The sequence below is a fragment of the Pipra filicauda genome, unplaced genomic scaffold (assembly GCF_003945595.2).
Source record: "Pipra filicauda isolate LSUMZ 115617 unplaced genomic scaffold, ASM394559v2 scaffold84_size4826128_pilon, whole genome shotgun sequence".
Taxonomy (NCBI): Eukaryota; Metazoa; Chordata; class Aves; order Passeriformes; family Pipridae; genus Pipra; species Pipra filicauda.
This window is the reverse complement of record NW_024105031.1, coordinates 2,001,783-2,028,931: the sequence shown is the minus strand read 5'-3', so window position 1 is coordinate 2,028,931 and position 27,149 is coordinate 2,001,783. Positions and strand designations below refer to the sequence as shown.

Here is a 27,149-nt window from a genome sequence, read left to right as displayed (position 1 = left end):
CATAATGTCCCAAGGGAAAGATAGAGCAGATAATCGCTGGAAGTTATGTAAGGCCAACACAGCTGATAGATGTGGCCCATCCTGATGTTCTGCACCCAGGTGCAGCTGGGGTGACTGAGGCCCATCTGCAGGCAAGCAGACTCTTCTGCCTATCTAACCTGCAGTTCACAACAGAGAAGCACAAGGTGGCGAGAGCTAACTCCTGTGAGCCCACAGCTGGGGAGAGGTGTCTCCAGCGATGCTTTACAACAGCTCACAGAGCAGAGCTAGCATAGGCTCCAGTGAAAGGAAGTCTTCTTAGAGTCCTAATCCCAGCACACACAGATGCGCAGTGTCTCACAGGACAACCAATCTCCACAGAGATCACTGTGTTGGTGTTCCAAATAAATAGCTAAGAGGTGGACCTTGGCATAAATACTAAGTGCTAGTGTGTTTCTCAGCCCATCTGAACACCTAACACTGATACCCTACAAAAACTGTAAAAACGAAGGTTTACCAACCTCTGCAGTGACACACCAGTGTGGATGGGAGCAAAGTCAGGCCCAACAAGTTTAAAAGGAAATATTTACTATTCAGACAGTGCCTGAGGTATGTTACTACACTCTACTCTACTATTACTACTACATTGCATTGCCATTCCTACTATACTGCACCAGATAACACAGATTAAGAGTAGATTACAGCTGGTACAGGGCACGAGAACCAGATCAGAACGTATGTACAAGATCAGTACTGACAAGTCTCCTTAAAATTAATCTTTATCAAGACTTATACCTACTGAGAGCAATGCAGTGCAGAAACCATTAGAAAGTAGGCATTTGCAAAGCAACAGAATGGATACCAATTAAGTAATGAAGGGTTGGTGATAACTGTGGTTAACTTAGATGCCACAGGATGGCAAATATTCAAAAACACCAACATTTTTGAAGGAAATTTAGTATTATTAGTGTATCCTTTATACATTATAGTATATCCTTTTGGAAGTAACAGTTACAAGTTATGGTCAGGGTTATTGGGAGTTAAGGATACCACTGCCACGGGAACTGACAAACAAGTCAACTTAATGTTAAGTAATAATTCCAGAATCTGAGGAAAAAATGGACCTCTGATGTAGAGGTTATTACTGTAATTCTCCAACAGAGAATTTAGGGAAGCTTTCTGCAAACTATGGGTTATTCTGACTACAGTTATCTTCAGTTCAAATGCCAGGTACTTGGATGCATTAGTCCAAGATTAAAAGTAGTATCAACAGGGCTTTCTGACATGGACTTTATAAAGTTGCAGAATTTCAGTATAACAGGCAGTAAGAACAGTAAGTTACTCTTTAACCGTCAAACTGTTTTACTTTTTTTTTTTTTTTAGAATCAGTAGCAACTTTGTGACAACTAAAGTTTAAAAAATGCACTTGATTGCATAGTGACAGATTTGCAGAACATTTTTCATCACACACACATATGTGCTTTCAGTTATTAATAAAATGCTTCTGCCCTTAATCTGCCATTGCCTGAATATACAATTTCAGTGTCTTGGATAGACAAATACTGTTAAGGAATTCTGTTTTCCCTGTTTGAGATGTAATTCAATTACACCAAGTAAAACAGAATACTATGTCTTTAAAACTGGCTTCGGCATGCCACAGAAAGGAATACCGAATCACTTTTCTGTTAAGTTCCTCTTGGAGTGGAATGATAACAAAACTTTCTTCTCTTCTTCACCCCCCCCCCCCTTCGTTTTTTCCTCATTTTAAACAAGGAAGAGCCAGCAGCCCTCGGTAACACCACAGGTAGATATTAAACTGGAGACAGCCATTATTTAGTGGCGACAGGAATATAAATACATGCACTAACCTATAAGCTGGTGTTTACTTCAGGAAAGTAAGTCATATTTTTTCCTCTGATTGCCGTGCTGTCAGTTTAATGCAGCGTAAATAAACAGTAGGTGCATGATAGCTTTAAGTAGAAAGTGTTCATTCCACAAGAGGAGCAGATTACTGAAGCCTGATGCCTATAACGGCAAAAGCAGAACTTCCATTTTACCTGAAAATATAGCCTTCCACGCTAAGAGACTTGTGGCTTTTCTATTAAATTAATTTGTCAGAATTCTATGAAAAATATTATGTACTCAAAGAACTTTACCAAAAACATTCATTTTTGCAGCCCTCAACTTGAACCATTTGAAAAAAACAAAAGCCAATCACTCCTCTGTAATTTCATCATCTCATTGCTCTAAATGAAAGCTTTATATAATCAACCTAATATAACAGAAAATAAAATGATATATAGAATTGCCTATACTTTGAGTTATTTTGTTCTTATAAATATATTCCCTGACTGAAAGTAAAAAAATTCCCCTTTGGAAAAAGCAATGATGTCTGAGAAGATTGTATATACACTCTACATCTATTAACATAAATTATAAGAAAGTAAAACGTTCCAGATGTGTTTAAACTGTTGTAGAAGGAAAGTTTGTGGCTTCATTGGTTATATATTAAATATATCTAGAGAGAGCAATGGCAGTTATACACAAGAAGGCAATAAAATGCTTCACTAGAGTCTATGTTAAAATACCATAGTTCCTAGAAATATGACTAAAATATTTCAGAAGTCATATTTCCTCCAGTTTTAATTCAGAAATCTGCTTTTAATATCTTTTTCTATATATTACATGCTATTTTGTTAATAAAATAATCTTGATTTTCTTCCCCCCAATACAGCTGGAAACCTAAAGAATTACTTCAAATTTCTCCAACAATGCTTAGATTAAAAAATAGATGACAATAAAAAGGTGACAATATTTCCAAAAATTGAATAGTTGATACATGTAAAAGATTTGGTGGTTTGCTTTTTAACAAGAACATCAGACTTCAGCTGATTGTCTTCTAAATGGCAGTAAACCCCTCTCTAGCCCAAACCTGAAATGCGGGAGAAACCTCTGTAAGAGGTTTTTGTGCTGCGGGGGTGGATTTGTCCATGTCCCCGGCAGGGCTGAACGTGGTGGTCGGTGCCTGTGGGATACTGGCAGGGCTGCAGGAATGGCTGCAGGCAGGGCTGGCGCTGCCTGTCCTGCCTTGGGAAGCACATGAACAGAGGGCAGGTGCTCATCCGCTGACCTGCTGGGCCTACGCTGCAAACCAAAAAGGTGTCCTGCTCGCATACAAGGCGGGGCAGTCTCTCTCTGCTTTTCATGCTGCCAAAGCACTATGTCCCATCAGTGAGTTACAGATCGACTCTGCTTTACAGTGTTTTCTTAGGAGCACAGCAGCAGGTTAGGAATCACGAGAATCACTAAAATAACAGGCGAGGGGAAACTGCAAGAGTTACTTTCCTATTTAAAGAATTAAGAAAGAAGAATATAAAAAGGAAATGGACAGTTTTTCAAAGTGCATGCACAAAAAGCATTTCATTTAAATATTTTTTGTTCCAGTAAACTCTTTTGCATACAAAGGACTTATTTATTACATATTTGGACTTGTGGGAAAAAGGGAAGGAATGCACTGATTCCTGAAATAACTCTACAGTCTTTTTGGAGACTTCGCTCTTCTGTGCTCTTGTTCTACTCTGAACAGTTTTATTCCAGGGACGGAGGAATTCCTTGGAGTCAGTTGTTTCTTTTCCACTAGCTGTATTCAGGAGTGGGCATACATAGCATACTAGCCAGTGATTTTAATTTCTCCTCTGTTGCCTTATTATGTGTGTGCGTTGTCTGTTCAGACGCATGCTTATACGTGAACACGCATTTTCTGTCTGCTCATTTTTTTACCTACTCTATGTTATTTCACATTTCCATGGAAAACCATTGCTTCAACTTGAAAAGCAAGGTACTACCAATAATAATCTCAAATAGGAAGTGAATTAGAAAATTAGTGTATGTATAAAACATATTAAAGAGCATATAGGAGTACGGGACTGAAAAGAGCACTCTCAAATTCTACAAATAGTGCTGCAGAGTAATTAGAAGACAGAAATTGCGGTGAACATCCTACATTCATGTCTATACACTCTACACTTACAGTTTCAAGTTGTTTTTGAATAGTGCGCCTGATTTGACACATTTCTATCTGGTGATTGTGTTAAATGCTTGAAGAGACAGTGAAATATCCAAGCATTCCTTGTGCTAACTACAGCTGAAATTTTACACTTATTGTAACCTTTTCTAACAATGTGAGAAAAACAGAGTAAATATATTAAATTTGTTTCACAACAGATGCTTAGGTTGTTAATATTTAAGATGCCTATTCATGCTATTCCTGTCTGCACATTTGTCAAAAATGTAAGCTTGAATGCTAATGTTTGCCAGCAGACTACAGCAGACAAGTATACGAATGCACTGTACCAAAATAATATAAAGTAGAAATAAAGGGCTGCTGCTAACTCCCACCCAAGCAGCACGGACCAGAATGAAAGGGCACCTCCAGATCACATGCCCTGGAGTCTCTGCATCTGAATTTGAGAATTATTTTCTCAAAAGTGCTGCGCTCATTTGGATGGACTAAAACCAACGGAGAGCTTTCCTCAGTTTAAACTCATTTCAGCTTCGGAGCTGGTGCAAAGTGTTTCAGCAAACTTGCATTTTAGCGAAGTTTCTCTCGCAGTCAGAGAAAGCTGGAGACTGGCAGAGGGAAACTCCGGGTCGGGCAGGTGCCTGTCAGGAGCGCTCCCCCAGGCAGCCGGCAGGGACGACGACAAAGGGGCGAGGGTTTAGCAAAACCTCGGGTGGCGGGTTCGGAGAAGGAGCGGAAAAATCAAAAATAAAATCCTGGAGCACAGAGGCGAGCGAGTTCCTGGCACTGCTCCCCGTGACAGCGGCAGCGCCGGGTCGCGCCGCGGGCGGGCGGGGGGAACGTGCCACCCACTGCCACGGGCGCGCCCGCGCCTGGGCCAGCCGCCGCCGCTCGGCCGCCGGGCAACCCCGGCGCCCCGCGGAAGTACCACCCCGCGACCCCCCACCCGGCTTCCCGCGACCCCCCAGCCCGCTCCGAGCCGCCGCCTCGCCCCGCACCGCTCGCCGTCGGGGGCGCCGCCGCCCCGTACCCGCCGCTGCCGGGAGGCGCGCGGGGCCGGGTGAGAACTTTGCCAAACTTCTGCGTTTTTTTTTTTTTTTCCCCTCTGTCACCCATTCCCCCTGCTCTCCCTGTGCCGGTGGTGGATGAGGCGGCAGCGGAGCGGAACGGGGCCGGCGAGCGCCAGCGGCGCGGCGGCAGGTGTGAGCCCGTGCCGGCCGAGTAGCTCCTGCAGCGGCAGCGCCGAGCGGAGCCACCCGCCCCGCGCCTCCCCCCGCCCGCCCTCTCGTGCCGGCACCGCCGGCCTCGGTAAATCAGCGCGGCGGGTGCCCCCGGCACGGCCCCGTCCCCCCCGTCCCCGAGGAGCGACGCCGAAGGAGCGGGACCGACTCACTCATGGGAGCGCGGCGGGCGAGGCCGGCGACACCTCCGGCTTCCGAGGCGCCGGCGAAGTTAATTGCACTGAAGTTCAAGTTGTCTTTTCACCCATCAGGAGTGGGCGTTTAAAGGAAGGAGAGCGAGGAGGAGGAGGGGGAGGGGGAGGGGGGAGAGTCTCTCTCGCTCGCTCGCTCTCGCGCACACACACACACACACACACACAGGCACACGCATGCACTCGCACACACACACACACACACACGCACCCGCCCGCTCGGCTCCGCTTCCGAGCTGCCTCAGCAAGGAGGAGCCCGGACGGAAAACACCAGGGCAGCAAGGTACCGGCGTGGGGCAGCCCTGCCTCTGCCTGCGTGTCTGTGCGGTGTGCGTGCGCGTGTGTGTATATGTGTGTGTGTGTGTGTGTGCCCGCGTTCCCCCCGCCCGCTGTCTCGCACAGCCCCTCCGGGCGGGGAGGTGCGCGCTGCCCCCGGGAAGGGGGCGGCGGTGCCGTCGGGGCAGCGCGGCCGCGGGAGGCCGGTCCGACTGGGGCCGGGGGACTGCGAGCCCTGCGCTGCCGCTCGGCTCCACGCCTGCTGCTTCCTGCCTGCGCGGCGGCGGTGGGGAGGTGGGGGGAGGAAGAACCGAGCAGCGGCTGGAACGCGGAGGTGGCGTGTGTCTGTGTGTGTGTGCGCGGCGTCTCCTCCTCTCCGGCGGCTCCCGGCCCCGCGTGGCGGTGGGGCTGACTTGGTGGAAGTCCCGAGGGGTGAGGGTGTGCGAGTGTCCATCCCTACCGCCCCCCATGCCCCGCCGCCGTGCGACTCGGGTCGGAACCCTCCGCCGTCCCCGCATTTGCCTTCCCCCGGCACCGCGCCCCCGGCCCTCTCTCCGCCCTCCTCGGCCCCCGGTTTCCCCCTTCTGTCCATCTTTCCCCCACTCCTTTATTTCCAGACCTGCCCCCGCGCCGCTACTCCCAGCGCCCTGGCGGCTGCCCCTTTCGGGCAGGCAGTGCCCCACGGCCACCTGCGATTTGAAGTAGCTGAGGGAGCGATGCTCCGCGACCGCGCTGGCGGCCTTCCAGGGTTGGGGATGCGTCCCCCGGAGGCCTCTGCCCGCCCAGCACCTCCGCTTCCCCATCGGGCCGGGAGCGGGGTCGGGTCCCGCCGCTCATCACCCCTGGTGCTCCTGACTGGTGTTTCACCACATGCTCCTCGGTAACGCTGTTTGAGAATTGCCTTTTTTCGTGAAACTTCTCCTTGGGGAAGTACTTGTTCTCTTTTCTTTTGTTTTTAAGACCTTCTTCTCCCTCTTCGTCGATGCAGGATTTGGAAGCAGACTTCCTGGAGAAGGACGCTGGCAATGAGTGCAGGTTTCCCTGAAAGCTGAGGCTGTTTCTTATTCCCTAGGAGACTGAGAAGAGAGGGGGCCCCGGATGTCAGCCCAATCTCCGTTTTTTATTTGTCTCGACTTTGAGGCAGATTTCCTCTTTCAGCTCTGGGAACTGACAGGTACAATTCCTGTAGGCACCTTTGCATGTCTCATAAACAAGACCAAGGCCAAGAAGTTGATAAGTCAGTGCTTTTCCTAGTTAACCAGCGGTATGCCCTTCTATTAATTGCTATTAGAAAGTTAACCTTGTAGCTCAGTTATTGAATAATCATTAATCCATGGAGGATACACAAGCCCAAAGGTTAATAACAGGAATAGCAATTAATAATATTGACCTTGCCAGTGGGAAGAGTATTTTTGTCATAGTTATTAAAAGGCACTCCTATTTGTACTGTGTACAGTGGTGCAAATTTGGACCCAATATGCTGAGTGCCAAATTAATGCAACAACACCAGAAATTAATTTACCCCATTATCTCCATGTTATCAGTCCTCTGACTTTTTCTCCCTTTAAAACATATCATTCACTATTCTCAGTTTAGATAGAAATGCTAGGTCTTTAATCAATTCTGACATTTCCACTAGAAAATAACATCAAGCTCACTTACACAGATAAAAATTTATTTGCCTGCAGCTGATTTGTTGTAGTGCTTTGGACCTATTCATTTCTCAGAGAGAATTTAGCTTTCTATGGTCTTTTGATACCATGGGGTAATAAATAGGAAATCAGTACAAAGGGGACATTCTCACTTTTATAAGTCCAACTCCCCCCTCCCTAGAGCTGCCTCCTCACAGGGCTACTCAGACTGACTGACTGACTAACCTGCATCTTCTATTGTCAAAGATCCATCTCCTTTATTTTGTATCACATTTCTGACTGGCTGGTCAGTAAGCCCTAATAGTAATCATGTTTCATGTCTCAGAAATCTAATAGTCAAGTTACTCATTGTTACAAATTGCAGCTAAGCTATGTGGGTTAGTCGCGTTATCCCTACTTTAAAGGCAGGGAAACTGAAACAGGAAAATTAACACATTTGCCTGAGGCTACGCATGGATTTAAGAGCAGATCCAGGACTGGAACTGAATTTAGACCAAGCTCCCTCTTAAAGATTCTTAAGTGTGCTATGGAAAATGCTTCTTTAAAAAAGAAATGTAACGTAAACCTTATTTTTCATCAGTTTTGTACGTTAGTCAAAATACATTTTTTTTTTAGCTCACATTTCCTTTTGTAAAGATAAGATTTATCCAGCTTTAAAAAAAAAGTGTGGTGGTACCTTTCAACTACATAGGCCAGTTTACTTTGGAAAAAAATATTTAACATGAGATTGTGAGCAGTAATGGGAACAGAATTGCTTGTTATTAGGCTCCTGTAAACAATATTTGCTGAATGTTATGGTATAGTTACAGGTCAACAAAACATAATGAGAAGTCCAACATTAGTATAGGTAAGCTGCTCTTGCTTACCTAGTGTGCATCAGTTTTCACTATAATGCACTTTCAGTGCTTTCAGTATCAAAATACTTAGCATGGGTCTAAACATTGAAAAACATATGGGACCATATACTGTGTTTGAGAGTTATGTACCAAGTCGTGTCATTCATGTCACTGAAGCAAGACATATATTGCCTGCCCTTTAGCTGTGACATGTCATGAAAGCTGTGTGGTATGACTGAGCACAGATGGCATGCCTAAAAAGCAGGCATACAATATAACTTTCCTGTTACTGACACGTAGACATTTCCTCTTCCTCAATGTCCACCCCTAGATGTTTGCTTGCCCAGCCTTCTACAGGAACTATAGAAAGTCCTGCTCATCCTGCTCATCCCTGGGGCCTGGAATTGTACAGTCAAAACCCTATACAGAATAAGTGTTGGCTTTTTTTTTTTTAAGTTTTTTTTTATTTATGCTGACAGCTCCATTCTGAGCATTTTTAGAGTCCTGATTTGAGGGAAGTGGGTGCAGATCTCATTCAAATAGTCATTCTCCAATACCATTAACATTACCTGCCAAAAATGAAAGTGGCATATGAATCACAATAAGCTACTCATGAATTTGTGGATTTAGAACCTGCCAAGGAAAGATATACATGAGATTTCAAAGTCCCACCAGTTGCAGGGACTTTAAATAGTATGTAAAAGTACGTTTATCCAAAGACCATCTTGTTGATGACCCATTCTATAAGGGCTACAGACATAAGCGATTCCAGGGAAGGGTAATACTAACTGAAAATATTTCTGTTCTCATCTTTCACTTACAAGTGAGATGGTGAAAGTGATGAAACTGCTAATTGTAACTATGTCAGAGACCTTTCCTGAGGTGCTCCTTATCAAAGTGCTACTGTGACTCTTTTGTGTGAGAAGAGCTTTAAAATCCTCTGGGAAATATCCCAGTTGCTTTCCAGTTCCTTTCAGACATGTAAATATCTTTATGTTTAGACATGAGTAGAGAGGGGTGGAAAACGAAGTTCAGCGAGGAGTAGAATGGGGTTAAAAGCATCCACATAGATCCAGGAACCAAATACATACATGTCTTTTTTTTTTTCTCTATCTGATGTTAGCTGGGAAAATGAAATGTTCATTATCAAGAAGAAACACTGCATAAATGTGTGGATACTTGAGATTTATGTTTACCCATGATTGACAGAGAAGGCCATCTTCTGCCTGAAATTACAGATGAGCAACAGAACTCTCAGTAATGCTCAGATACTTATGTTGTTCTCAAGTAATATGTACATTACCAAGTATGGTTTATTTCCAGCTTGCAGTATATGAATAATGCTATATGAGTGAAAAAGACTACATGCCACCTAGCATGCCCTCTGATTGTTTGCTTTTTTCGTGGTTTGCTTTAAGCTAAGCACATCAGAAACTGAAAATAACATTTGGGTCTTTTTTCCTTCTTAACATAAAAAACCCACAGCCAAGGTTTTGTAAACTATTTATATGTTGTTACTTGTGAAACATAACAAAGAAACCTGCATACTAGCATGGTCGACACATAGATGTCTCAGCTGCTTGTTGAAATGTTAAGACGTGGTTTGAGTAACTGTGTTCCAACCGGTTATAAGCATTACCTGTTGTAGGATGAAAATGGTAGTGAACAAATACAACCATGCATTGTAGCCTTCTGTGCATATTTTAGGTGCAAGTGGCCATTATCAGCAGTACCTCAACCTTGTCTGGTGTTCCGTCTCACTATTGACTCAGTGGAAGGTAGTCAGACTTTTCTGAATGTATCGTCAGGGTATTTCTGCAGTCTTGATTATTCTACTCTTTGTTGGTTAGACACCAATCTCCCAAGCTTAGGCCTATGCCACCTCACTATCTGAATGTCTCTCCTGAAAATTTGTTTTCTGAAATGGGAATCCTGTCAGTAATAACAAATTCATCTATCTGTCTCCAGACTGGCTTAAGTGTCCTCCAGTCACTTAGTGAAGACCTGTGTTTTCCAGCCTTGATGCTACACAGTACGTCAGTCCATTCAGCTTCTCTCCAAGATGGTAACTACCTTCTGTTCCACATCTCTTACACGAGATCTTTGGATTACTTAAAAAAGTAAGCTGCATCCTGTATATTTCCTCTTAAAACTTCTCTTTAGGAAAAAAATCAACTTATTGTGGGCACATCAGTGATATCAAACTCACTTCTGTTTTGTCTGACTGCTCTCTCCATCTTCTGTCAGTCTAAAAAGTGTAATTTTTTAAGGATTGAAGGAGTTATATTAATATTTGTGTGAACCATTTTTCCTGCTCATTGTCTGTTCTTCTTTTCTCCTTCCCCTTGGTGTCTGGTTCATCTTGGCTGCTTTTAAAAATTCTGTTGCCTCTAGTGAGGGACTGCCAGATTAAACCAGTGAAGAGAAACCAGGTGACTGTCTACTTTTATGAATATAGGTTGTGTATAATAAATTCAGGTTTTACATCTATGCAAATTAAATCATCATATGATTCTGACTACATGCATTTTTTATCAAATATGGCATATATTTCACAAATTATATTTAACTTGTAGTCATGTTGCAATTTTAAATACCTAACTAGGAGTTACAAGGTGTGCCACTAGGTCTTGGTAAATAGGTTTACAAACACAGAAGAAATAGAAGAAATTTACCTTTTTTCTTGTATTCCTGGTAAGTTCAGTGAAAAAGTTTTTCTTCCTATAGGTGATAATATTAAACATCTCACATACTGTTTGTCTTTAGAGACAAAAATACATTTTGTTACTAGAAATGTAGAGATTTTGTAGGGGCCTAAACAGAACATGGCCAGAATGAGGAAGTTTTAAAGCAACATGTCTTTGGTCTGGAGTTTACAGCATCTAGTTAGTAGGGCTTTTTGCTAATGTTTCTGTCATGGAGTGGAAGTTAAATGTCAAAATAAACTTTTTACTTCCGCAGAATTATATATTCAACTTGGGAATATTGTGAAGTGAAAATAGGATTTAGCGAAATTCTTTCTGTGGGATTTATCGACAGACAGGACAGTTTTAGTGTCAAGCCCTAAGCCTTGCAATATGATTCCCAGCCATAGGTGCACCATACTTTGAATAATCAGTCTGTCAGCTGAGCTTTGACAAGGATTATGCTGTGAAGGTAACAACTCAATGCTTTCCATGTCAACTCTCTTTGGTAATTGCTGCTGTTTTTTCTTAAATAAAAAGATATTTTGGTGAGCACAAAGATGTCTCTGTCAATACTTGTGTTTTGATCAATAAGAGGATCTGGATGGTATGAAATGTGGGACTCAGTTAGAATTGAAACATCTGAACAAACAGCTGTGATTCACAAAACCTCTGCTAAGCAGTTGCCTAAACCTCAAAGCACTACGTTTGCCTGTCGTGATTCATACCTTGGAGTTAGTTCCTTTTCCACCTGTGGCTCCCAAGTGGTTTTCCAGGAGTGTTCATGCCCACCCAAGTCCTCTGGACATCAGTACTGCGATATTCTTCCACTCAAGTGTCCTGATCATCTTGACCTACTGGTCACTTCTGGAGTGTGCCCAGATTCCGTGACATGACTGGCTTTTTGACAAAGTGCAGCAGCGTCACAGCGGTAATGATAGGACTTATTCCCAGGACTATTTTTACTTTTTTTTTTTTTTTTTTTTTTTTTTTTTTTTTTTTTTTTTTTTTTTTTTTTTTTTTTTTTTTTTTTTTTTTTTTGAGGGGGATGTTTTGTGTATTCCACAACAATTTAACATAGTGAAGACAGAAATAATCCCAAGAAAACTCAGTGTGTGCCCCAGCCCTGGGAATAACCTAAACATTAGATTATGATCTTGAATTCATTTGTGCTCAAGGGCGCTGTTTCAGCAGAAGGGTCGAGACTGCCTCTTCTAAAATAACCATCAGCCTAGTGGTCAGAGTCCTCCCTGGGGTGAGAGGAGTTGTGAATTGGGGCCTTTCAGGGCAGGAGAGATGAATCCCATGATTGTGTGAGTGCTCTAATCATAGAGTTGTTATATAGAGGGAGATGAGAAGCCAGCTTTTCCTCCAGCTATGTTTTAATAAAACATAAGTTTTGAAGGAAAGATCACAGGAACCTATTTTCATAAAAAGAATCAGGGTGTAGATTCTGAGTGGATGGAGGCACCTCTCAGACAGCCCTGTCTTTAGAGGTAACCCTCAGGTAGAGCACTGGCTTAAGAAGGAGGCAGGATTTTAGATTTGGGACAAACCTCATGTTTTCCCTGGTTAGCTCCACTCATCTTATGTTGAGGTCAAGACACGCTGTGCTGGCTGCTTTCCAGGCCACCCAAGTGTCTCCCTACGTATGCCACAGGAGGGTCACACTTTTAAACATGATACTGGATACCTGGTAGGGAACCATGGGATGAAAAATGTAGTTTTGGAGCACCAAAAGCCTTTATAGGGTTAGGCCATATAAATCAGTATCTGATAATTCATACAGTTGGTTTCATATTAACACCAGTACTTGATATCTGGTGGTAATGGTTCTCTGAGTAGAGTTTCTTGTCCATTTTTACTTTGTATTGCAAAGGACCGCACAGGAAACTGTTGGATTGCGTTTTATTTATAATGAAAATTCTCACTGTGTTTCCCATTAGATGCTCTAATGGCTAGCATGGCTAGACACTCATATTGGTTTTAAGCCCTGTGGGATACAAGGTTAGAATTATATTTTTATGGAATTTATCTAAATTAAAATGGAACTGCATATGAAAATTTTGACCTTTCTTGGGGAAAGTGTAATTATATTCAAAGATGCTTATTCCTCCTTTAAAAATAATTTCATTTTACCTACTTGAAAACTTGCAAAATCAGGGGGCAGTATATTCCTCAAAAAATAGGTAACAACATGACAGCAGTCCAGTGCACAGGTTTCCTCTGCTGTGGCGTAACTGACTACTTTTACCACTTATAGGATGTATGGGCACAGTTGTTCAGGCAGTCTGTCCCATGTGTGTTCCCTTCCCCAAACCTGCTTGATACGACTGAAGAGGAGGTTACAAAGCTGCCCTGGAACCCTCCCATTTGTGATCTACATCCTACAGTATGGATATTCTAAATATCTTGGGCTTTCCCTAGCTAACAAGCTGGTTATTCTGGCTATGCATAAAGATACAGATTTGGGTTTTAATTAACATCTGTAGTTTAATCAAACCATTTATGATCCTGAGAAATCTGAACTGTAGACTTTCCGGTTTTTCTGATGACAGACAAATACCATAAACAAAAAGGAAATATGGCTGTGGTAACTTTTGTGGAAACCTGAGAAGTCTGAAAACCGTATTTGTCAATGTCTGATGAAGAATTAAAAAAAAATAATAGATGTAGGAGAATAAATACATTAGGGACTTCACAGAAGTTTTTAGTGTTTAAGTTTAAACAGCATTCTATGTTGTTTTACAGGGTCTAGCTCTCCTGCAGTGACAGTGATGTAAATCTCCTGCTAGGCCCAGTTTTATTATAAAAGAAGTTGACCCAAAAGAGAAAATCTGGAATAAATTGCCGTGAAAGTGGATTGGCCTGTTTAGTCTGGTGACCCAGTGAAACAGTGGAGGACTTTATAATCTTCAGTACAGACAGGTCTTCATTGTTGAAGGAAGCAGGAAGTGCTAAGAGGCTATAATTGCATATTCTTTAATAAGAAATATAATTGTTGCTTTCTCCAAACAGATCTCAGACAGATTTTAATAGTGTGCACACATTGAGAAGCCTCTGAAACACACCCTTCTACACAAATTTGTTCATGTACATTGATATATTCTAATGTGTTTACACCCTCTAAAAATGTAGTCCCTGTAGAGCATTTCTGAATTGTAGGGTTCCTTACTCTTTTTTTTCCCCTTTTTAGATTGACTATGATGTAGACAAATATAATTGAGCAAGATTCAGTAAGAGAAAAGAAGGTCCAGTAGATGTGTTTCTTTTGAGACTTTGAAGTCTCTGTCTTGGAATAAAGGCTTATCTTTGCCATGATTATAGTGGTCAGTCTTTACTACAATGTCAGGGCCTTGCCATCTTTCATTGTGCTGCACGTTCAAAAAAACCCCCACAAATAACTCAGATTTGTGTTTTGGTGGTTTTTTTTCCAAAAAAATCAAATTAGGAAACTACATTTGTGAAGTAGTATAATTTTCTTTGTTGAATCTGAAGGTATCAAATCTTGTGTTAAACTAGTATTAATGTAAACCTTGGTCAACACATGGAAAAGCAGTGTTGTGCAAAGCCTATCATAACTACTGATTGTGAAGTCAGCAAAAGCAGACATGAGCTTTTAACACAGCTTCTGGTGGCTGAAATTCAGTTTTCCTCATTTCTTCATGCTCTATACTCTTGTTGTAGTCATTACAAAACAAATAGCTTTCTTAACTGGCATTAGGTGTATGGCTTTCTGTGAAGTATGGTAACTGAGGCTTGAGATCTATGAACAATCGTTTAGTTTTCATCAAACTCCTTCAATGTGTAGATCTAAGCAAAATCATGCCATATGTTGAAAATGAGTTCAGTCATGACTGTCTTTCAGCAGCTGTACTAAATTTGTATTGTTCTGCAGTGCTATGTACAGCTTTTCTCAAAACAATTGAGATCACAGATATATATTAAATTATTTTTATTACCATTGAGTATCATATTTCAAAAGCCTTGAATTCTTGTTTCTGTGAAATGTGAAGTTAGGAAAATACTAGTTTTTTATCCTGGGATACTCATAGCTTTGGTTTAGTTGAAGAAAAGATGCACCATGGAAAGATAGATTCTCCACAATGGCTGAAAATGTTAAAAGTTTCAAGCTCTGTACTCATAAAATCATAAAATCCCAAACAAATAACCAAACAACTGCTAACAACAGAAACAAAAATAAAAGTGCTGCATTCTCTTGTAAATTGTCCATCAGTTTTAGAATATAAATGCTTATCTGATAGTAACTTGTGTGAGATCATCGATTCCTTTTATACCTTCCACTAATCAATCACCTGCTGATAAAGGCTTCCATTGTTCAGGTGACCTGTGTGTGAGGTATTCCACTTTAGTTTAAGAGGGGTATTCAATATCATTTGCCTGATGCAGGAAAGAGTAGGACAGTCTACAGCATATTCATACAACTGGGGTTTAGGAAAAGATTTTATTAAAAAGAATATCTGCAGAAAGAAAAAAAGGACCAATACTGTTTGCCATAGTTAATATGCTTTGTCTTTTTTAAAACTGCAAGTTAAGGTAAGTTGTATCTGGGCAAGCAGGAAAATGAAATCGTGGTTTGCTACTGCTTGGCAATATTCATGCAGTGAGTCAAGTCAACAATACTGAGGTTGAGCAGAACACAAACCAAGGAGGTTGCCCATGCAAATGATACATCCTGGTTGCTTCCTCATGAACTCTTCCATGAAATCCTGCTGCACCCATCTTGATTGCATATGCTAATCCTAGCTTCTTAATTGACTCATAACAGATTTATCTGGATTTCCAACTTCCTCTTCTCTTTAGAATGTTAATTAAAAGAAAAACGATTACATTTAAGATATTCATGACAGTAACAGAATTTTCTGCTTAGAGGCATTCAGGGCCAAATTTTGCTTTTATTTAGATAGGACTATTTAAAATCAATGAGCTTAAACTGTTTTGCACTAGGGACCTTTTGATACCCACACAGTAAAAAAATGGCCTTAGAAGCAATGGAAGACAGTTCATATAGTGTATTTTCTAAATTTTACCTTGTACAGTAAAATTGAGAAAAAGCCCCCAACTTCTAATATAAAATATATATAAGAATCAAAAGCCAATTTGTTTGGATGAAAATGGGCTCAGAAGTGCTTATGTAGACTTGTATATTCTCCCTGTCTTCCCCTAAATCACTCACTGTCACTATTAGGCCTGCAAAAGTAGGAAAAGGATATTCTCCGTATGGAATATGGAGATTTTGAGTCATGTCCCTAGTGTAAACAGGTAATTGTCCTTTGTTATTTCCTAAGCCAGATGCAGAGCTTGTTTATTTTTACTCAATATTTAGGAAAACTTTAAATAGTAGTTACGCTTTTTGTCATATGGACAAAATGAGATTTAATTAGAGAAGAAGTAGAATGAAAATTCTCTTCCTTTTTTTTTAAAAAAAAAAACCCCTTCATTCCTATTATGTACTTCTACAAGGCCTTTTTTTCCATGTTTTTGTTGTTGTTTTTGTTTTTGTTTCTCCTTAGCAAGGCACTTTGTAATCATGCTCTTGCTTGGTAACCCACCATATTGTTGTTGGTAATTTGGGGTTTTTTATATTCATTAGATTAAATCATACTATCCTATTTGGGATCTTCCCACCATTACAGCTTTTGCCACCCATAACCTTATTTTATGATCAAAGGGGAAATAAAGGGAAAGCAGTAATGTTAATAGGCTTTCCCATGCAGTCTCTCTGGGAATGGTCTTTTTATAAGTGTCTTGAACTTGACCTCTTCAGAAGGCCCAGAGGTCCAACACACATTTTTAAAGTTGCGTTTAAATTTTAATATTTTTATTCTGTGAAGCCATTTAAAACCTGGCCCTCAAAACACAAAGCATAAATCTTTCAGGACAGTCATACAGTAAAATTGATGTGTGCGGAAGAGAAATTCCGGAAAACCCCTACAGCTCTGTTGCTTTGCTTTTCATGTTGTTTTATAGATACGTTCCCTACAACACTACCAAATAATCAAACAAAATCCAATGAATAATATTGTGATTTCATCACTCTGGCATTTGAACTTGCAAATACAATTTAGCAATGAATTAGGAGAGGAAAAGTTTTGCATTGCCCCACCCTCATTATAAAAATGTTCTTCTGAGCCAAGCATTTGAGGCATTAGAAAGATTTACAGTAATAATATAAGTAGCAGTAATGAACTTGGGAACAAGGGAGTCTTGTAAGAGATTCTCAGAATGAGAGAGAGGTTTTGTAAGCAATTCTATCAACACTAAATAAATATTTAGGAAGATTGTCTTCTCTTAGTAAGTCTGTATAATAATTGTAGTGCTAATAGGAAGTATATGATTTGGATATGAGAAGATACGTATCTCTGAGTCCATTCAACTTGTTTGTGTAGGTGAATCTAGTTCTCATTAAAGGTACTGGTTTGACTGTCCTGATTGCTACAGTCTTCTTTCCATGAAAATGTCAGCTTTGTCACCTGTTGTGCAAGGTTTCCAGCCATCCCTCAGTTCATCTGAGGGCAGTCTCTTCTGTCTGAAGTCTCTTTTTTGGGGGATGGTCAACAAGGCAGCCAGATGTGACAGGGCAATTTGATAATATACTTGGAAAGGAAAAGAACGTGCGTTAAATAATTGAACTTGACCTGTAGGTGGGGGTCACACCGTTGCCCACCACTGTAATGTCAGTGTGCACTCCACAGAATTCATGTTTAATTTTCCTTTTACTTGTGCAACTTTCCTATCCTCCATTCTTAAATTCAAGTCTCTGACCATACCAATAAACAGAGAAAACTGGGGAGCAGGGGCAGGCAAGGCATGAGGGAGGTGGGCAGGAGTGGCTACCTGTCTGCCCTGCCTCCCTGCTCAGTGTCCTGCTGTGAAGGGAGCAACCAGGATGGAGTGTGACCTGTTGTTCCCGACACTTACCCTGGCTTCCCATGTGCATGGCTGAGCCGAAGATGTGGGCACAGAAACAGGGAATCCCGTTGAAATTGCTGGAAAAAAACTCTCATTAACTTAATGAGATTTGGAACATTACAAGGGAACTCCAGCTGGAACCAGATCTGAACCCAAGTGCGAAACATTCCTGAATACGCTACCACAAACTTGTTTCAAGGAGAATATGTGCTCAGACATACAAATGGCTAGATTCTGATCTTGGTAATGCCAGCGTGAGTCTCTTGACTCATACAAACTGCACTCAGAGGACTAGCCCTGAAGACTATAAAATGAAGATGCACACATGCCACAGGAGACTCTGAAAGGAGGGTGGAGCTACAAGGATTCAGCCACACACCTTGCTGGAACACCTTAAGACAGGTAGACCTGGCAGCAGTTGGCTAAGACGGGACTTTCATCCTGCATAATCACTACTTTCCATAATTAAGTGCAGAGTCTGACTGGGTTCACACTTCGTTGTGCTGCAGTCTAGCTATGCTCAGATCCTCAATACCAGACTTCTTGCCCAGCTCTCAACAAAAACACTCTGCTTTCATTTCTTTAAGATTAGTAGCTGAGCTGCCATGACTGTTGGGCTTCTCAGGGGGAAGAGGACTGCCTTGTGAATATCAAAAAGGTAGATGGAGGAGAGAAGAAACAGATTCTCCCCTTAGCATAATGTGATAAGGCAGCAGGCTGGGCTCAAAATAGGCAGAGAAAGTGCTGAATGACCCAAGTGATGACAGGCTTGGTGGCATTCTCCTGCGTGTATAGAAGACACTTGTTTTGTCCATATGTCTCCATACTGTAGGTGAGAAACTACTGTAGAGTTCTCCTGAAGTGATATTCAGACCACAAGTTTAGTCTGAAGAGGAAAGCCAGTCTGTTTCCATCTAGTTTATAAACTGTTGGAAAATGTCAGTAGAATAAAGATATCTACGTTAACTAGTCTATATTCTTTTCCATCTGTGGAAGGACCAAAAGCTCTTGCTTCGATCAAAGTTAATGTGAGATTTCCTTGGAATATAAATTGGCCCTTGATAGAGCTTTGACTTGTCACCTATTTAAGAGAGTTTTCATTATTTTCTGATTACTTACCTAGCGTTGCCAAATTTTACTTTTCTTTTATTAAGTAATTTAATACTCAGAGCTCACAAAAAACTAAACATGTCATCCATCTCTTTCATTTTAAGTGATTCAAAGCAAACTCCATTTCTTAAAGTAAATCCTTTTTTTTTTTCACATGGCACATCTGAACTTGCAGTGAGACTAATACCAAACAAATAAAAACTTTCTTTTTTGAAACTTTTCAACAAGTTAAAACACATCCAAAACTCCATTCACAGTAATTGATACTAATTAAAATGCTGAAGCTGCATTAACAAGAAATGAAAAGGACTATTTTGAGTCTTATCTTTTGCAACCTGAATGTTTTTCATGCTCAGCTTTTCATAAATGTGGAAATATTATACCTTGTATTATTTCCGTGGAAAATGCTATTGCTGTTTGGCATTTTATGGGGTGTGGTTTATAATTTTATTAACACCATCTGTTGTTTAAAAGATAATATAGAATGTTTAAAAATTACCAAAAATGCTGGTGTACACAGAATCAGGAGCAACATTTGCAATTTGCTCTTTGCCTGGCAATTTATCTGCACATAAAGCTGATTCATATTGAAGACAGCTGAATTTAACTCCTTATGGTTCATGGAATGCTTTAAATATCTCCACTGGACTATTAGTACCACAAACACATTCTGTATCTGAAACATCCTTTCCTGCCAGATCTCCTTAAAAATGCTGAAGGGTAAGAAGGAAAATGAAAGGCCATATTATGAAAGGGCTAAGGACCCTGAAGATCACCCTCAACCAGAATTGCAGAATTACATATCTTTGAAAGGGAAAGGCGGGCCAGCAAGATGAATGAGAAATGGATTCATTTGCGTGACTTACGTTTCTGCTAGAAACACTTAGGCACATCTAAAGGCAAAAAAAGAGTTTTTAATTACTGAATAAACCTTTTTTTCCTGAAGCTGAATGGAAACACAGCATCATGGGCAGGTGGTTCTACACATTTCACTCCACCCACAGCCTGAGAGCAAAGCCAGTTAAAATACAAAGGCAGGAGAGGTAATAAATACAGGAGATAGAGGATGCCTGAGTGAACTTGGAGAAAGATCAGTGCTACAAGACCAGGAGAGATGCCTGTGTTTGGCCTGTGTTTTGGCCAGGTGGAGAGCTGTTTCAGCTTTGCTTATCAGGCAAAGCATCAAGGCCTTCTCGGATCTTTGTCTATTACCTAATTGCTTGAAATAAATAGCCAGTTGCATTTAGAGAGAAAGGAGAGACAAAACACTATTAGGTAAGAGTTTACCAGTCACAATTTGAGTCTTCTGGATTTATGGGCCAGAGACAATTGCTCTTTTTGCTAGAGATGTACAAAATAGAAGATATATTCCAGCATGATCCCACAAAATAAAATTTGTAACACTTTGGCTTCCAGCTACAGATTTCCTATCTGAAGAGTATGCTGAGGAGGACAAATCCTCCTGTTACCAAGGAATAGAAAATCCTTGTCGTGGAAAGGCCTATCAGCCTGTTACTATCTGCCAACATAGCTATTTTGGACTGACAAATACTACATTTCAAACCAACAAGAATCCAGGTGACAGACATTTTATTTAGCTCCATACCATAACCTTATCTATAAGGAAAAATGGACTAACATAGCTATTCCGGGGGGAAAAGAAAAATGTTCTACCTACTCCTATACAGTATTCATATCTGGGGTAAAAAGCCCAAGTCCCAAACAAACAGACAAAAACTCCTGCATGGGTGTATACACTTTATCTTGGAATTAGACTGAATTTTATTCTAGAATAATTATTCCACTACTCACAATGCACAGTAATTATTCCCAAATAAAGTCTTTTTTTTTATTGCAATGAAGTGTCCACAGGGAGCTATCACAGAGTAGTTATCCTGGAATTGCTATGCTGCTTAACTTCCCCCGTGTAGACAAGCCTTAAGAAATCATATCCAAAAGAAGATCAAGGAGCAAAAAAAAAGTGTCTGTGCATGTGTTACAGCATAAAGTGTGAGTGTTAAAAGTTATACATTGTAATGTAGGTGCTGTAAACCACGTATTTATCCCAGGAAGGTACACCATAATAGCAGCAGAAAAGGATTTTGTGCAAAAGTGTAATAAGAATTCACGCCTTTTCTTTTTTCTTTAAAAATTACTTTCAAATATTTCAAATTGAGCTTTCATCTTTATTCAATGAAGATGCACTGTTTACTCAACAATTTTATGGTATTTCCTCTCTGGATCTGCTGGAAAGGTGTGATTAACAGCGATGTTCAGTCTTTTGGAATACGGTAGCCTCGATATGGTGCTGGGTCGTAACTCCTTAAACGAGCTGAAATACTCAACTGTGGCATGTGCCTCAACAACAAATTAAGCTCAAGGACAAGAATGAAGAATGTTTTATAAGATGAGCTGGTACATCTCCTATTATATTAATACTTTACTGAGATGCGCAGTGCAGTCCACCCTCTCTCTTGCTTCAGGTTGAATGATGTATTCCTCTGTATTCATTGTATTTAGATCATGTTTTCATGCTCTTGGAACTTGTAAAAAAAAAAAAAAACATAAAAACTATGTATAAGTCACAAGACTTCTGGAGTTTGTGGTTCTGAGTGGAAATCTGACTATTCTGTCACTTTATGTCACTCTCAAGGCTTCTTGATCCAGACGATCATCTTCTCTGATTCTTGTCATATCCTCGTGAGAGAGGTACCCTTGTAGTATCCCTCGACTGTCTCAGTCTCATCCCTGGGGCACACAGTGTGTGACATGCCATTGGACTTTTTCCCACAGTCACTGTGGTATCCCTGGTAAACACATTCTACCACTTGGTACCATGTACATGTCCCACCAATACGCACACATGCCAAAGCATTTGGCCACGCATAGGGTTGGAGAATAAAGGAGAAAGAACAAAGTGTTCAAGCATAAGGTAGAAAGTGCTGGCTCTGTTGGGAGCATCAAAACCCGTTGACCAGGCACCATATCTCCTGGCCAAGGCCCCTTGACAAGCACCATGTCTGATGCACAGCACCTGGCTGGTAAGAGCTGCTGCCTCCAAGCCCAGATCCAACATTCCCAGATGCTCTGGGTACATATCACTAGCCAAACAATGCTCTCTCTGTGAGTCTTCTAGACAAGGAATGACTGACCTTGAGCTGTAATTTTGGGATAGGTGGAGGAGCACCACTGTATTTTGTTTTGCCCTTTTTTTAATTATTCCTGGAGCAGGCAGGTTGCCCATCCTAGGGCAAAGGCTGGTAGGCCTGTCTTCTGGAAGGTCACCAGGTAGCCCTCCCCAGATTAGGGGATAGCAGTTTGTTGTTTGCAAATCCACTGGCCTTCCAAATCCAAGCTCTGTAAGGTGTCTGCCAAGCCTTGCTGTGACCTTAGGTGCTGCCTCAGTAGACACGGCTCCAGCAAGAGGAGAGCCATGTGCGATGCCATCTGGACCCATGCTGGCGAGGTGACCCTCCCTCCGGCACTCTGGTTGTGGACACCTGTGCCTGTATCTGCCTCCAGAGCCCCAGCCCCTGCTCCTCTCAGATTTCTCCCTGGGAACTACTCAAGCATCTCCCTCTGCCTCTCCTCTCTGTGGACAATGGTGAAGAGCCACGACCTGCCCACTCCAGCTAGTCCAGGGCTCAGCAGAGTGCACAGTCGGGATGTGGATCTCTGTGGTTCCTGTACAAGGATGGTGGAGATGTCTGTGCAACCTCCTGGGACCCCTACTTGCCCCTGCAGCCACATAGTGGATGTAGGCACCACTAGGGACTGACTTGTCCTTTGCCACCACAGGTTCTTGCAGCTCTCCACAGCTGCTCCAGAAAATGGAGTGGAGGGGGGGAATTAGCCTTAATGTCCCTTTAATTTCAGTCAGTTTGAGAGTACACTCTCAGCAAGTATACATAAGTAATAGTCTAATAATCAGTATTGAGAAGAACATATCAAATAATGTAGGGATAATTTCCTAAATATAAATACACTTTTCTTGACTTCACATTTGGAGAAATGTAGAAAAAAAAAAGACGCACCAAAAAACCCAGTTGGGAGGGGTTGTTTGTTTTGTGAGTCTTCTAGCTCCTGTTGTGTTTTCATCTTGCTCAGCAGGACTGCCAGACCTTTCTCTTCATGTTCCGATACTTCTCCTTTGAGATCTAGATGAAAAAAGTAATAGCAGAAACATTTTAATTTTTAAAAAACATATTACTGAACTTTTTTTAAAGAATTGTCAGTAATGTTTGGATTCAAATTTGAGAGCTGGCTCACGAATCTCATGCTGGAGTGATAATATTTGTATTTTTTTGGCACCAGATACTTGTTTCTATTGCTTTCAACTATTTTCAGGCAGGAAAATAAAATATTTGTGCTGTTTCTGATAATCAGCCTGTTCTTGCATACTTTCTTAATTGTGATATTGCTAAGGATAATCTTGTTACCCATTCAAACACCACGAGAAGATGTCCCAGTTAATGCCTTTGCAATAAATAGGGCAGTCTGTCCACAAACATGGAGGTATTCCCTTATTGGCTTGCACTTAGTTTATGGTCTTTGTAGTTTTTCTTCCTGCAATCATGATCATTAGCACTAGAAAAATGAGCTACACTACAACCCCGGCTAACTACTGTGTTTTAACACATTTTAAGTAAGAGTAGTGCTGTTTAAAACCATGTCAGCAGGTCGCACACTGATGGGAATATAACTCACCTTTTTACTCTGTAACACTTGTATTACTGTCCACTCAAACCCTTCTCCGTCGTGTCCTATATACCTCACCTTATGAGCAGCTTGCCCTCAGTTCATCAGCCACTGTGACTCTAATAAAAAGAATGTCATATATTTAGTCATGAATTCCCTTGTCTTGTTTCCCCTCACTGTTGGGGTTTCTCTGTCACATCTTTCCAAATCTAAAGCCTCGGCAAAAAAGAAGTGAATAAATGCTTTTCTTTGTTTTAAAGCTTGGTTCTTTTTGTTCTGCTGCAGATCAGGGAAGTATATAGTTCTGACACCTTAAAGGTCCAGGTAGTACACAGACCTGTAAGAGAATACCTGCTGTGGTTTACCTTGCATGACTGAAAGGAAAGGTCTCTTCCTTCCAGCACATTCCCTGCATTTCTGTAGGAGGCTTATTTTGCAATTGCAACTTCTTTTGGGATTCATGTCCCCAACAGTCTTTTGCAGAGAAGTGCAAGGTGACCAGCCTGATATCTCTGACTCTCTAGTTGCATCAGGGGTGGTGGTGTATATGGAATGATCTTGGCCTCGTGAAGATGAGGATTGCAGCAGAGACTATATATACATTTTTTTCTGTTTTGATCCCAAGTTGAAACTGGTTAAGAAAAGTCAGCCTCCATTTTCAAAGCGGTGAATGACTGGGGTAAATTGGTGGCCAGGAATCCCTTGGTGATGGACCTCACACAGTTCATGTCCATTCTTAAGTTCTGCTTGGCACTTAATGTAAAAGAAAAACAAACAAACAACCTTAATTTAACTGTGATGTTTTTCCAAAACAGTGTGTTGCCATGTAAATCTACTGGCCCAAGGACAGTTACAGAGGCTGCCTATGTAGCATAGCTGTGTGGAGACACCATAGACCTTATGGACTGTCAGCCACAGAACTAAAAATGGGATTAACCCTGGCATGGCAACTCGTGTACATTAAAGTATATTGGTTTTGGGGGAATGTCTGTTACACCCTTTATTCCTTGTTACTCTTGATGTTTCACCTCCTGATACTGAGGTGTATCAGAGTATAAAAATAAGCTTCTTTTGTGCACTGGATATAAACAGAATCGATTTAAATGTGCCATTGCAGACTCAACAAAAAGTCCCTTGAGGTTTAGCTTTATCCAGTGTGCGAACTTTACCCAAGACCCATGGTGCTGACAATTCTGCATGATTCATAAAGAAACATTCTGTTTACACATCAGCATAAGCCTCAAGAAGTAGAATTTAAACGTGGTTTGAAATATAGGACAGAAATTAAATGTAATAATGAAAAGCATTTGATTTTCCCATAAAAGTAGCAGATACAAGGTCAGCAAGTGAAACATGAATATGTGTACTAATAACAGTGCTTCAGTCAGGCTCCCAATTCCAAGTTTTTGTTCAGAGGCTTGTGACTCATTTATAAATATTTACCAAGGTGGCAAAACTGGCACCAGGAAGCTTGCACTTAAAAGACCAGGTTTTTCTAAACAAAGATTTTATCAGAGGAATAGGTGTTCCATCTTGAAGTTTTGTGAAATCATGTAGGAAATTTCTAATGTGAGTTGGAGGATCCTAATGCAGAACATTCACAGGACTGCAAAACAACATATGCAGAAATGGACAGTTTTACATTTAATTTACTTTGTTTTCTTAAAATTTGGGTCAAAATAGATTTAAAAGAAGAAAATAACCAGCTTTCAAATGTTTAAGAGTAATTTAAGCATAATTCTACTTAAAGTCATCTATCTTGAAAATGGTCCAGTCCAGAGCTAGGAGATATCTCTACATGCCACTCTTGGCTTTGCAGCTAGTTGAGTCCTGAATTTTCAGGAAAAAAAATATATGTGTTATTCTAAATCTCAGAAGCGTTATTTCACTTGGAAACACATTTGAAAGAACTGCGTGTTCTCAGAAGTGTAGTCACATTAGTAGTAGTTCATTAAATGGTTCTAACTTTTTGAAGCGTGTTAAGTCTGCAGTATCTATTCATGTGAGGTAAAATTGCAGACTGAAAACTTGTAGATGTCTGATAGTACAGAAGTTACTGTCGTTATAAATCAGTCTTTTCTGTGGTTAAATGATAGGGTGGAGAAGGGTGAGGGTGAAGCAAGTAACTATCTTTTCTCTCCATCTAATTTGAGGGAATATTAAAAGATGAATGAGAGCAGGATTTTTTAAATTTTACAGCAGCTCCACAGCTCTCTGAGTATAGCTATTTTATTTATTTTTTTTAACTTTCTGATAAAATGGGACTCTATTGCAAGAATGCTATGTGTAAGATCCTACCTTTTCAGAGGCAGCATTTTCCTAGACTGAAAAAGCAGGATTTCCAAGCAGCATCAGATGCTCTTTGGGAGCAGAATTCTGGCTCTCTCTGCTCTACCTCCCATATGTCGGCTGCTCATGTTGTAGGACACTAATGAACTCTAATAGACCTTAATGATAAGGAAGTTCTGCTGAAATCAAAGGTATACACAGGGCAGCACCACTTCTCTCCACAGCAGGACAACAATCAGAATTGATGCGCAAATGGCCACTGGCAGATGCTTGTTAAAGATCGATGACTTTTCCTTTTTTTTTTCTTTTTTTTTTTTTTTTTGGCAGTCCTTGGTGGCTTTCTAATTTAGATGACAAAATGTAAATAGGAAATGAATCTTTTAGTTGTAGGCCTGCACATCCATGATCCTCACTTTTAAGGAACAGCACATGGCCAACATTTCTGAATATTTAAAAGATTTTATTTCAGTATCTCTTTTTGGGAAGTTGTAAGAGTGTTATCTGATTTGCCATGATCTGAGAAATTGCATCCATGAATTGCCTAAACTTTTTCCTTTTTTCTTTTTTTTTTTTTTCTTCACAACTCTATATTTATTATTTAACTGCTGTGGAGCATTTGGTCAAATAGTAAGATCATATTTACATTCCAGCAGTGATATGTGGCCTCAGTCAAGGATCAGGGCTAGATGGTGGGGGTTTTTTTACAAGTTGTTTTGGTTTTGTTAAATTAATAGGAAAATAGATTATTCTGACCCAGCAAGTTTACAATCAAAGTCTACATCAGGATACAACAAGGTGCTGAGACAGATAAATAGGCAGTAAACATGTTAAGAGGAAAAGGAGGAGAAGAAAAGCATATTTTTGCCATGAGAAACAGTAATTTCCACTCTTTACCTGTTTGATCACTGTTTCTTCTGGGATATAGATTCCAGGAAAGACTGTCTGCAAGTGAATGAGTCCTCCATCCTGCAAGCACCTGTGCAGGTGACTAAATCCATACATTGCTTTAGAGGATTGAGACTCCAGAGTTTTACACTTTTGTAACTTCAGCCTCATGTTTGATTCTGTTTTTTGACTACCTTCTTATCTAGCATCATAGTGACAAAAAGGCAATCAGGCATTTCTGCTTTTATATTTACAGTAACTTTGAGTGATCATATGGGGACTCACACAGGAAAGCATAACTTACTTTGAACCTCCTACCCTTTCCTCATGTATGGCTTAAAATAAGTAGGCACA

The 27,149-nt window shown here is 40.9% G+C and overlaps 2 protein-coding genes across 2 annotated transcripts in view; one reads left to right on the top strand and one right to left on the bottom strand.

Moving 5' to 3' along the window:
• SATB1 (SATB homeobox 1) overlaps positions 1 to 5,879 on the bottom strand; it is a 92,714-nt gene extending 86,835 nt beyond the window's left edge. The window contains exon 1 of the mRNA XM_027717328.2: positions 5,394 to 5,879. The gene's annotated coding sequence lies outside the window, so the exon portion shown is untranslated. The remainder of the gene's footprint in view (positions 1 to 5,393) is intronic.
• On the top strand, positions 5,146 to 11,439 carry LOC113986017 (transcription initiation factor TFIID subunit 4-like). Its single transcript, XM_039390633.1, has 3 exons — positions 5,146 to 5,516; positions 5,602 to 6,588; positions 6,697 to 11,439. Exons 1-3 carry the CDS (start codon positions 5,146 to 5,148, stop codon positions 6,758 to 6,760), a joined length of 1,422 nt encoding a protein of 473 aa, XP_039246567.1. The 3' UTR covers positions 6,761 to 11,439.
• Positions 11,440 to 27,149: the final 15,710 nt, after the last annotated feature.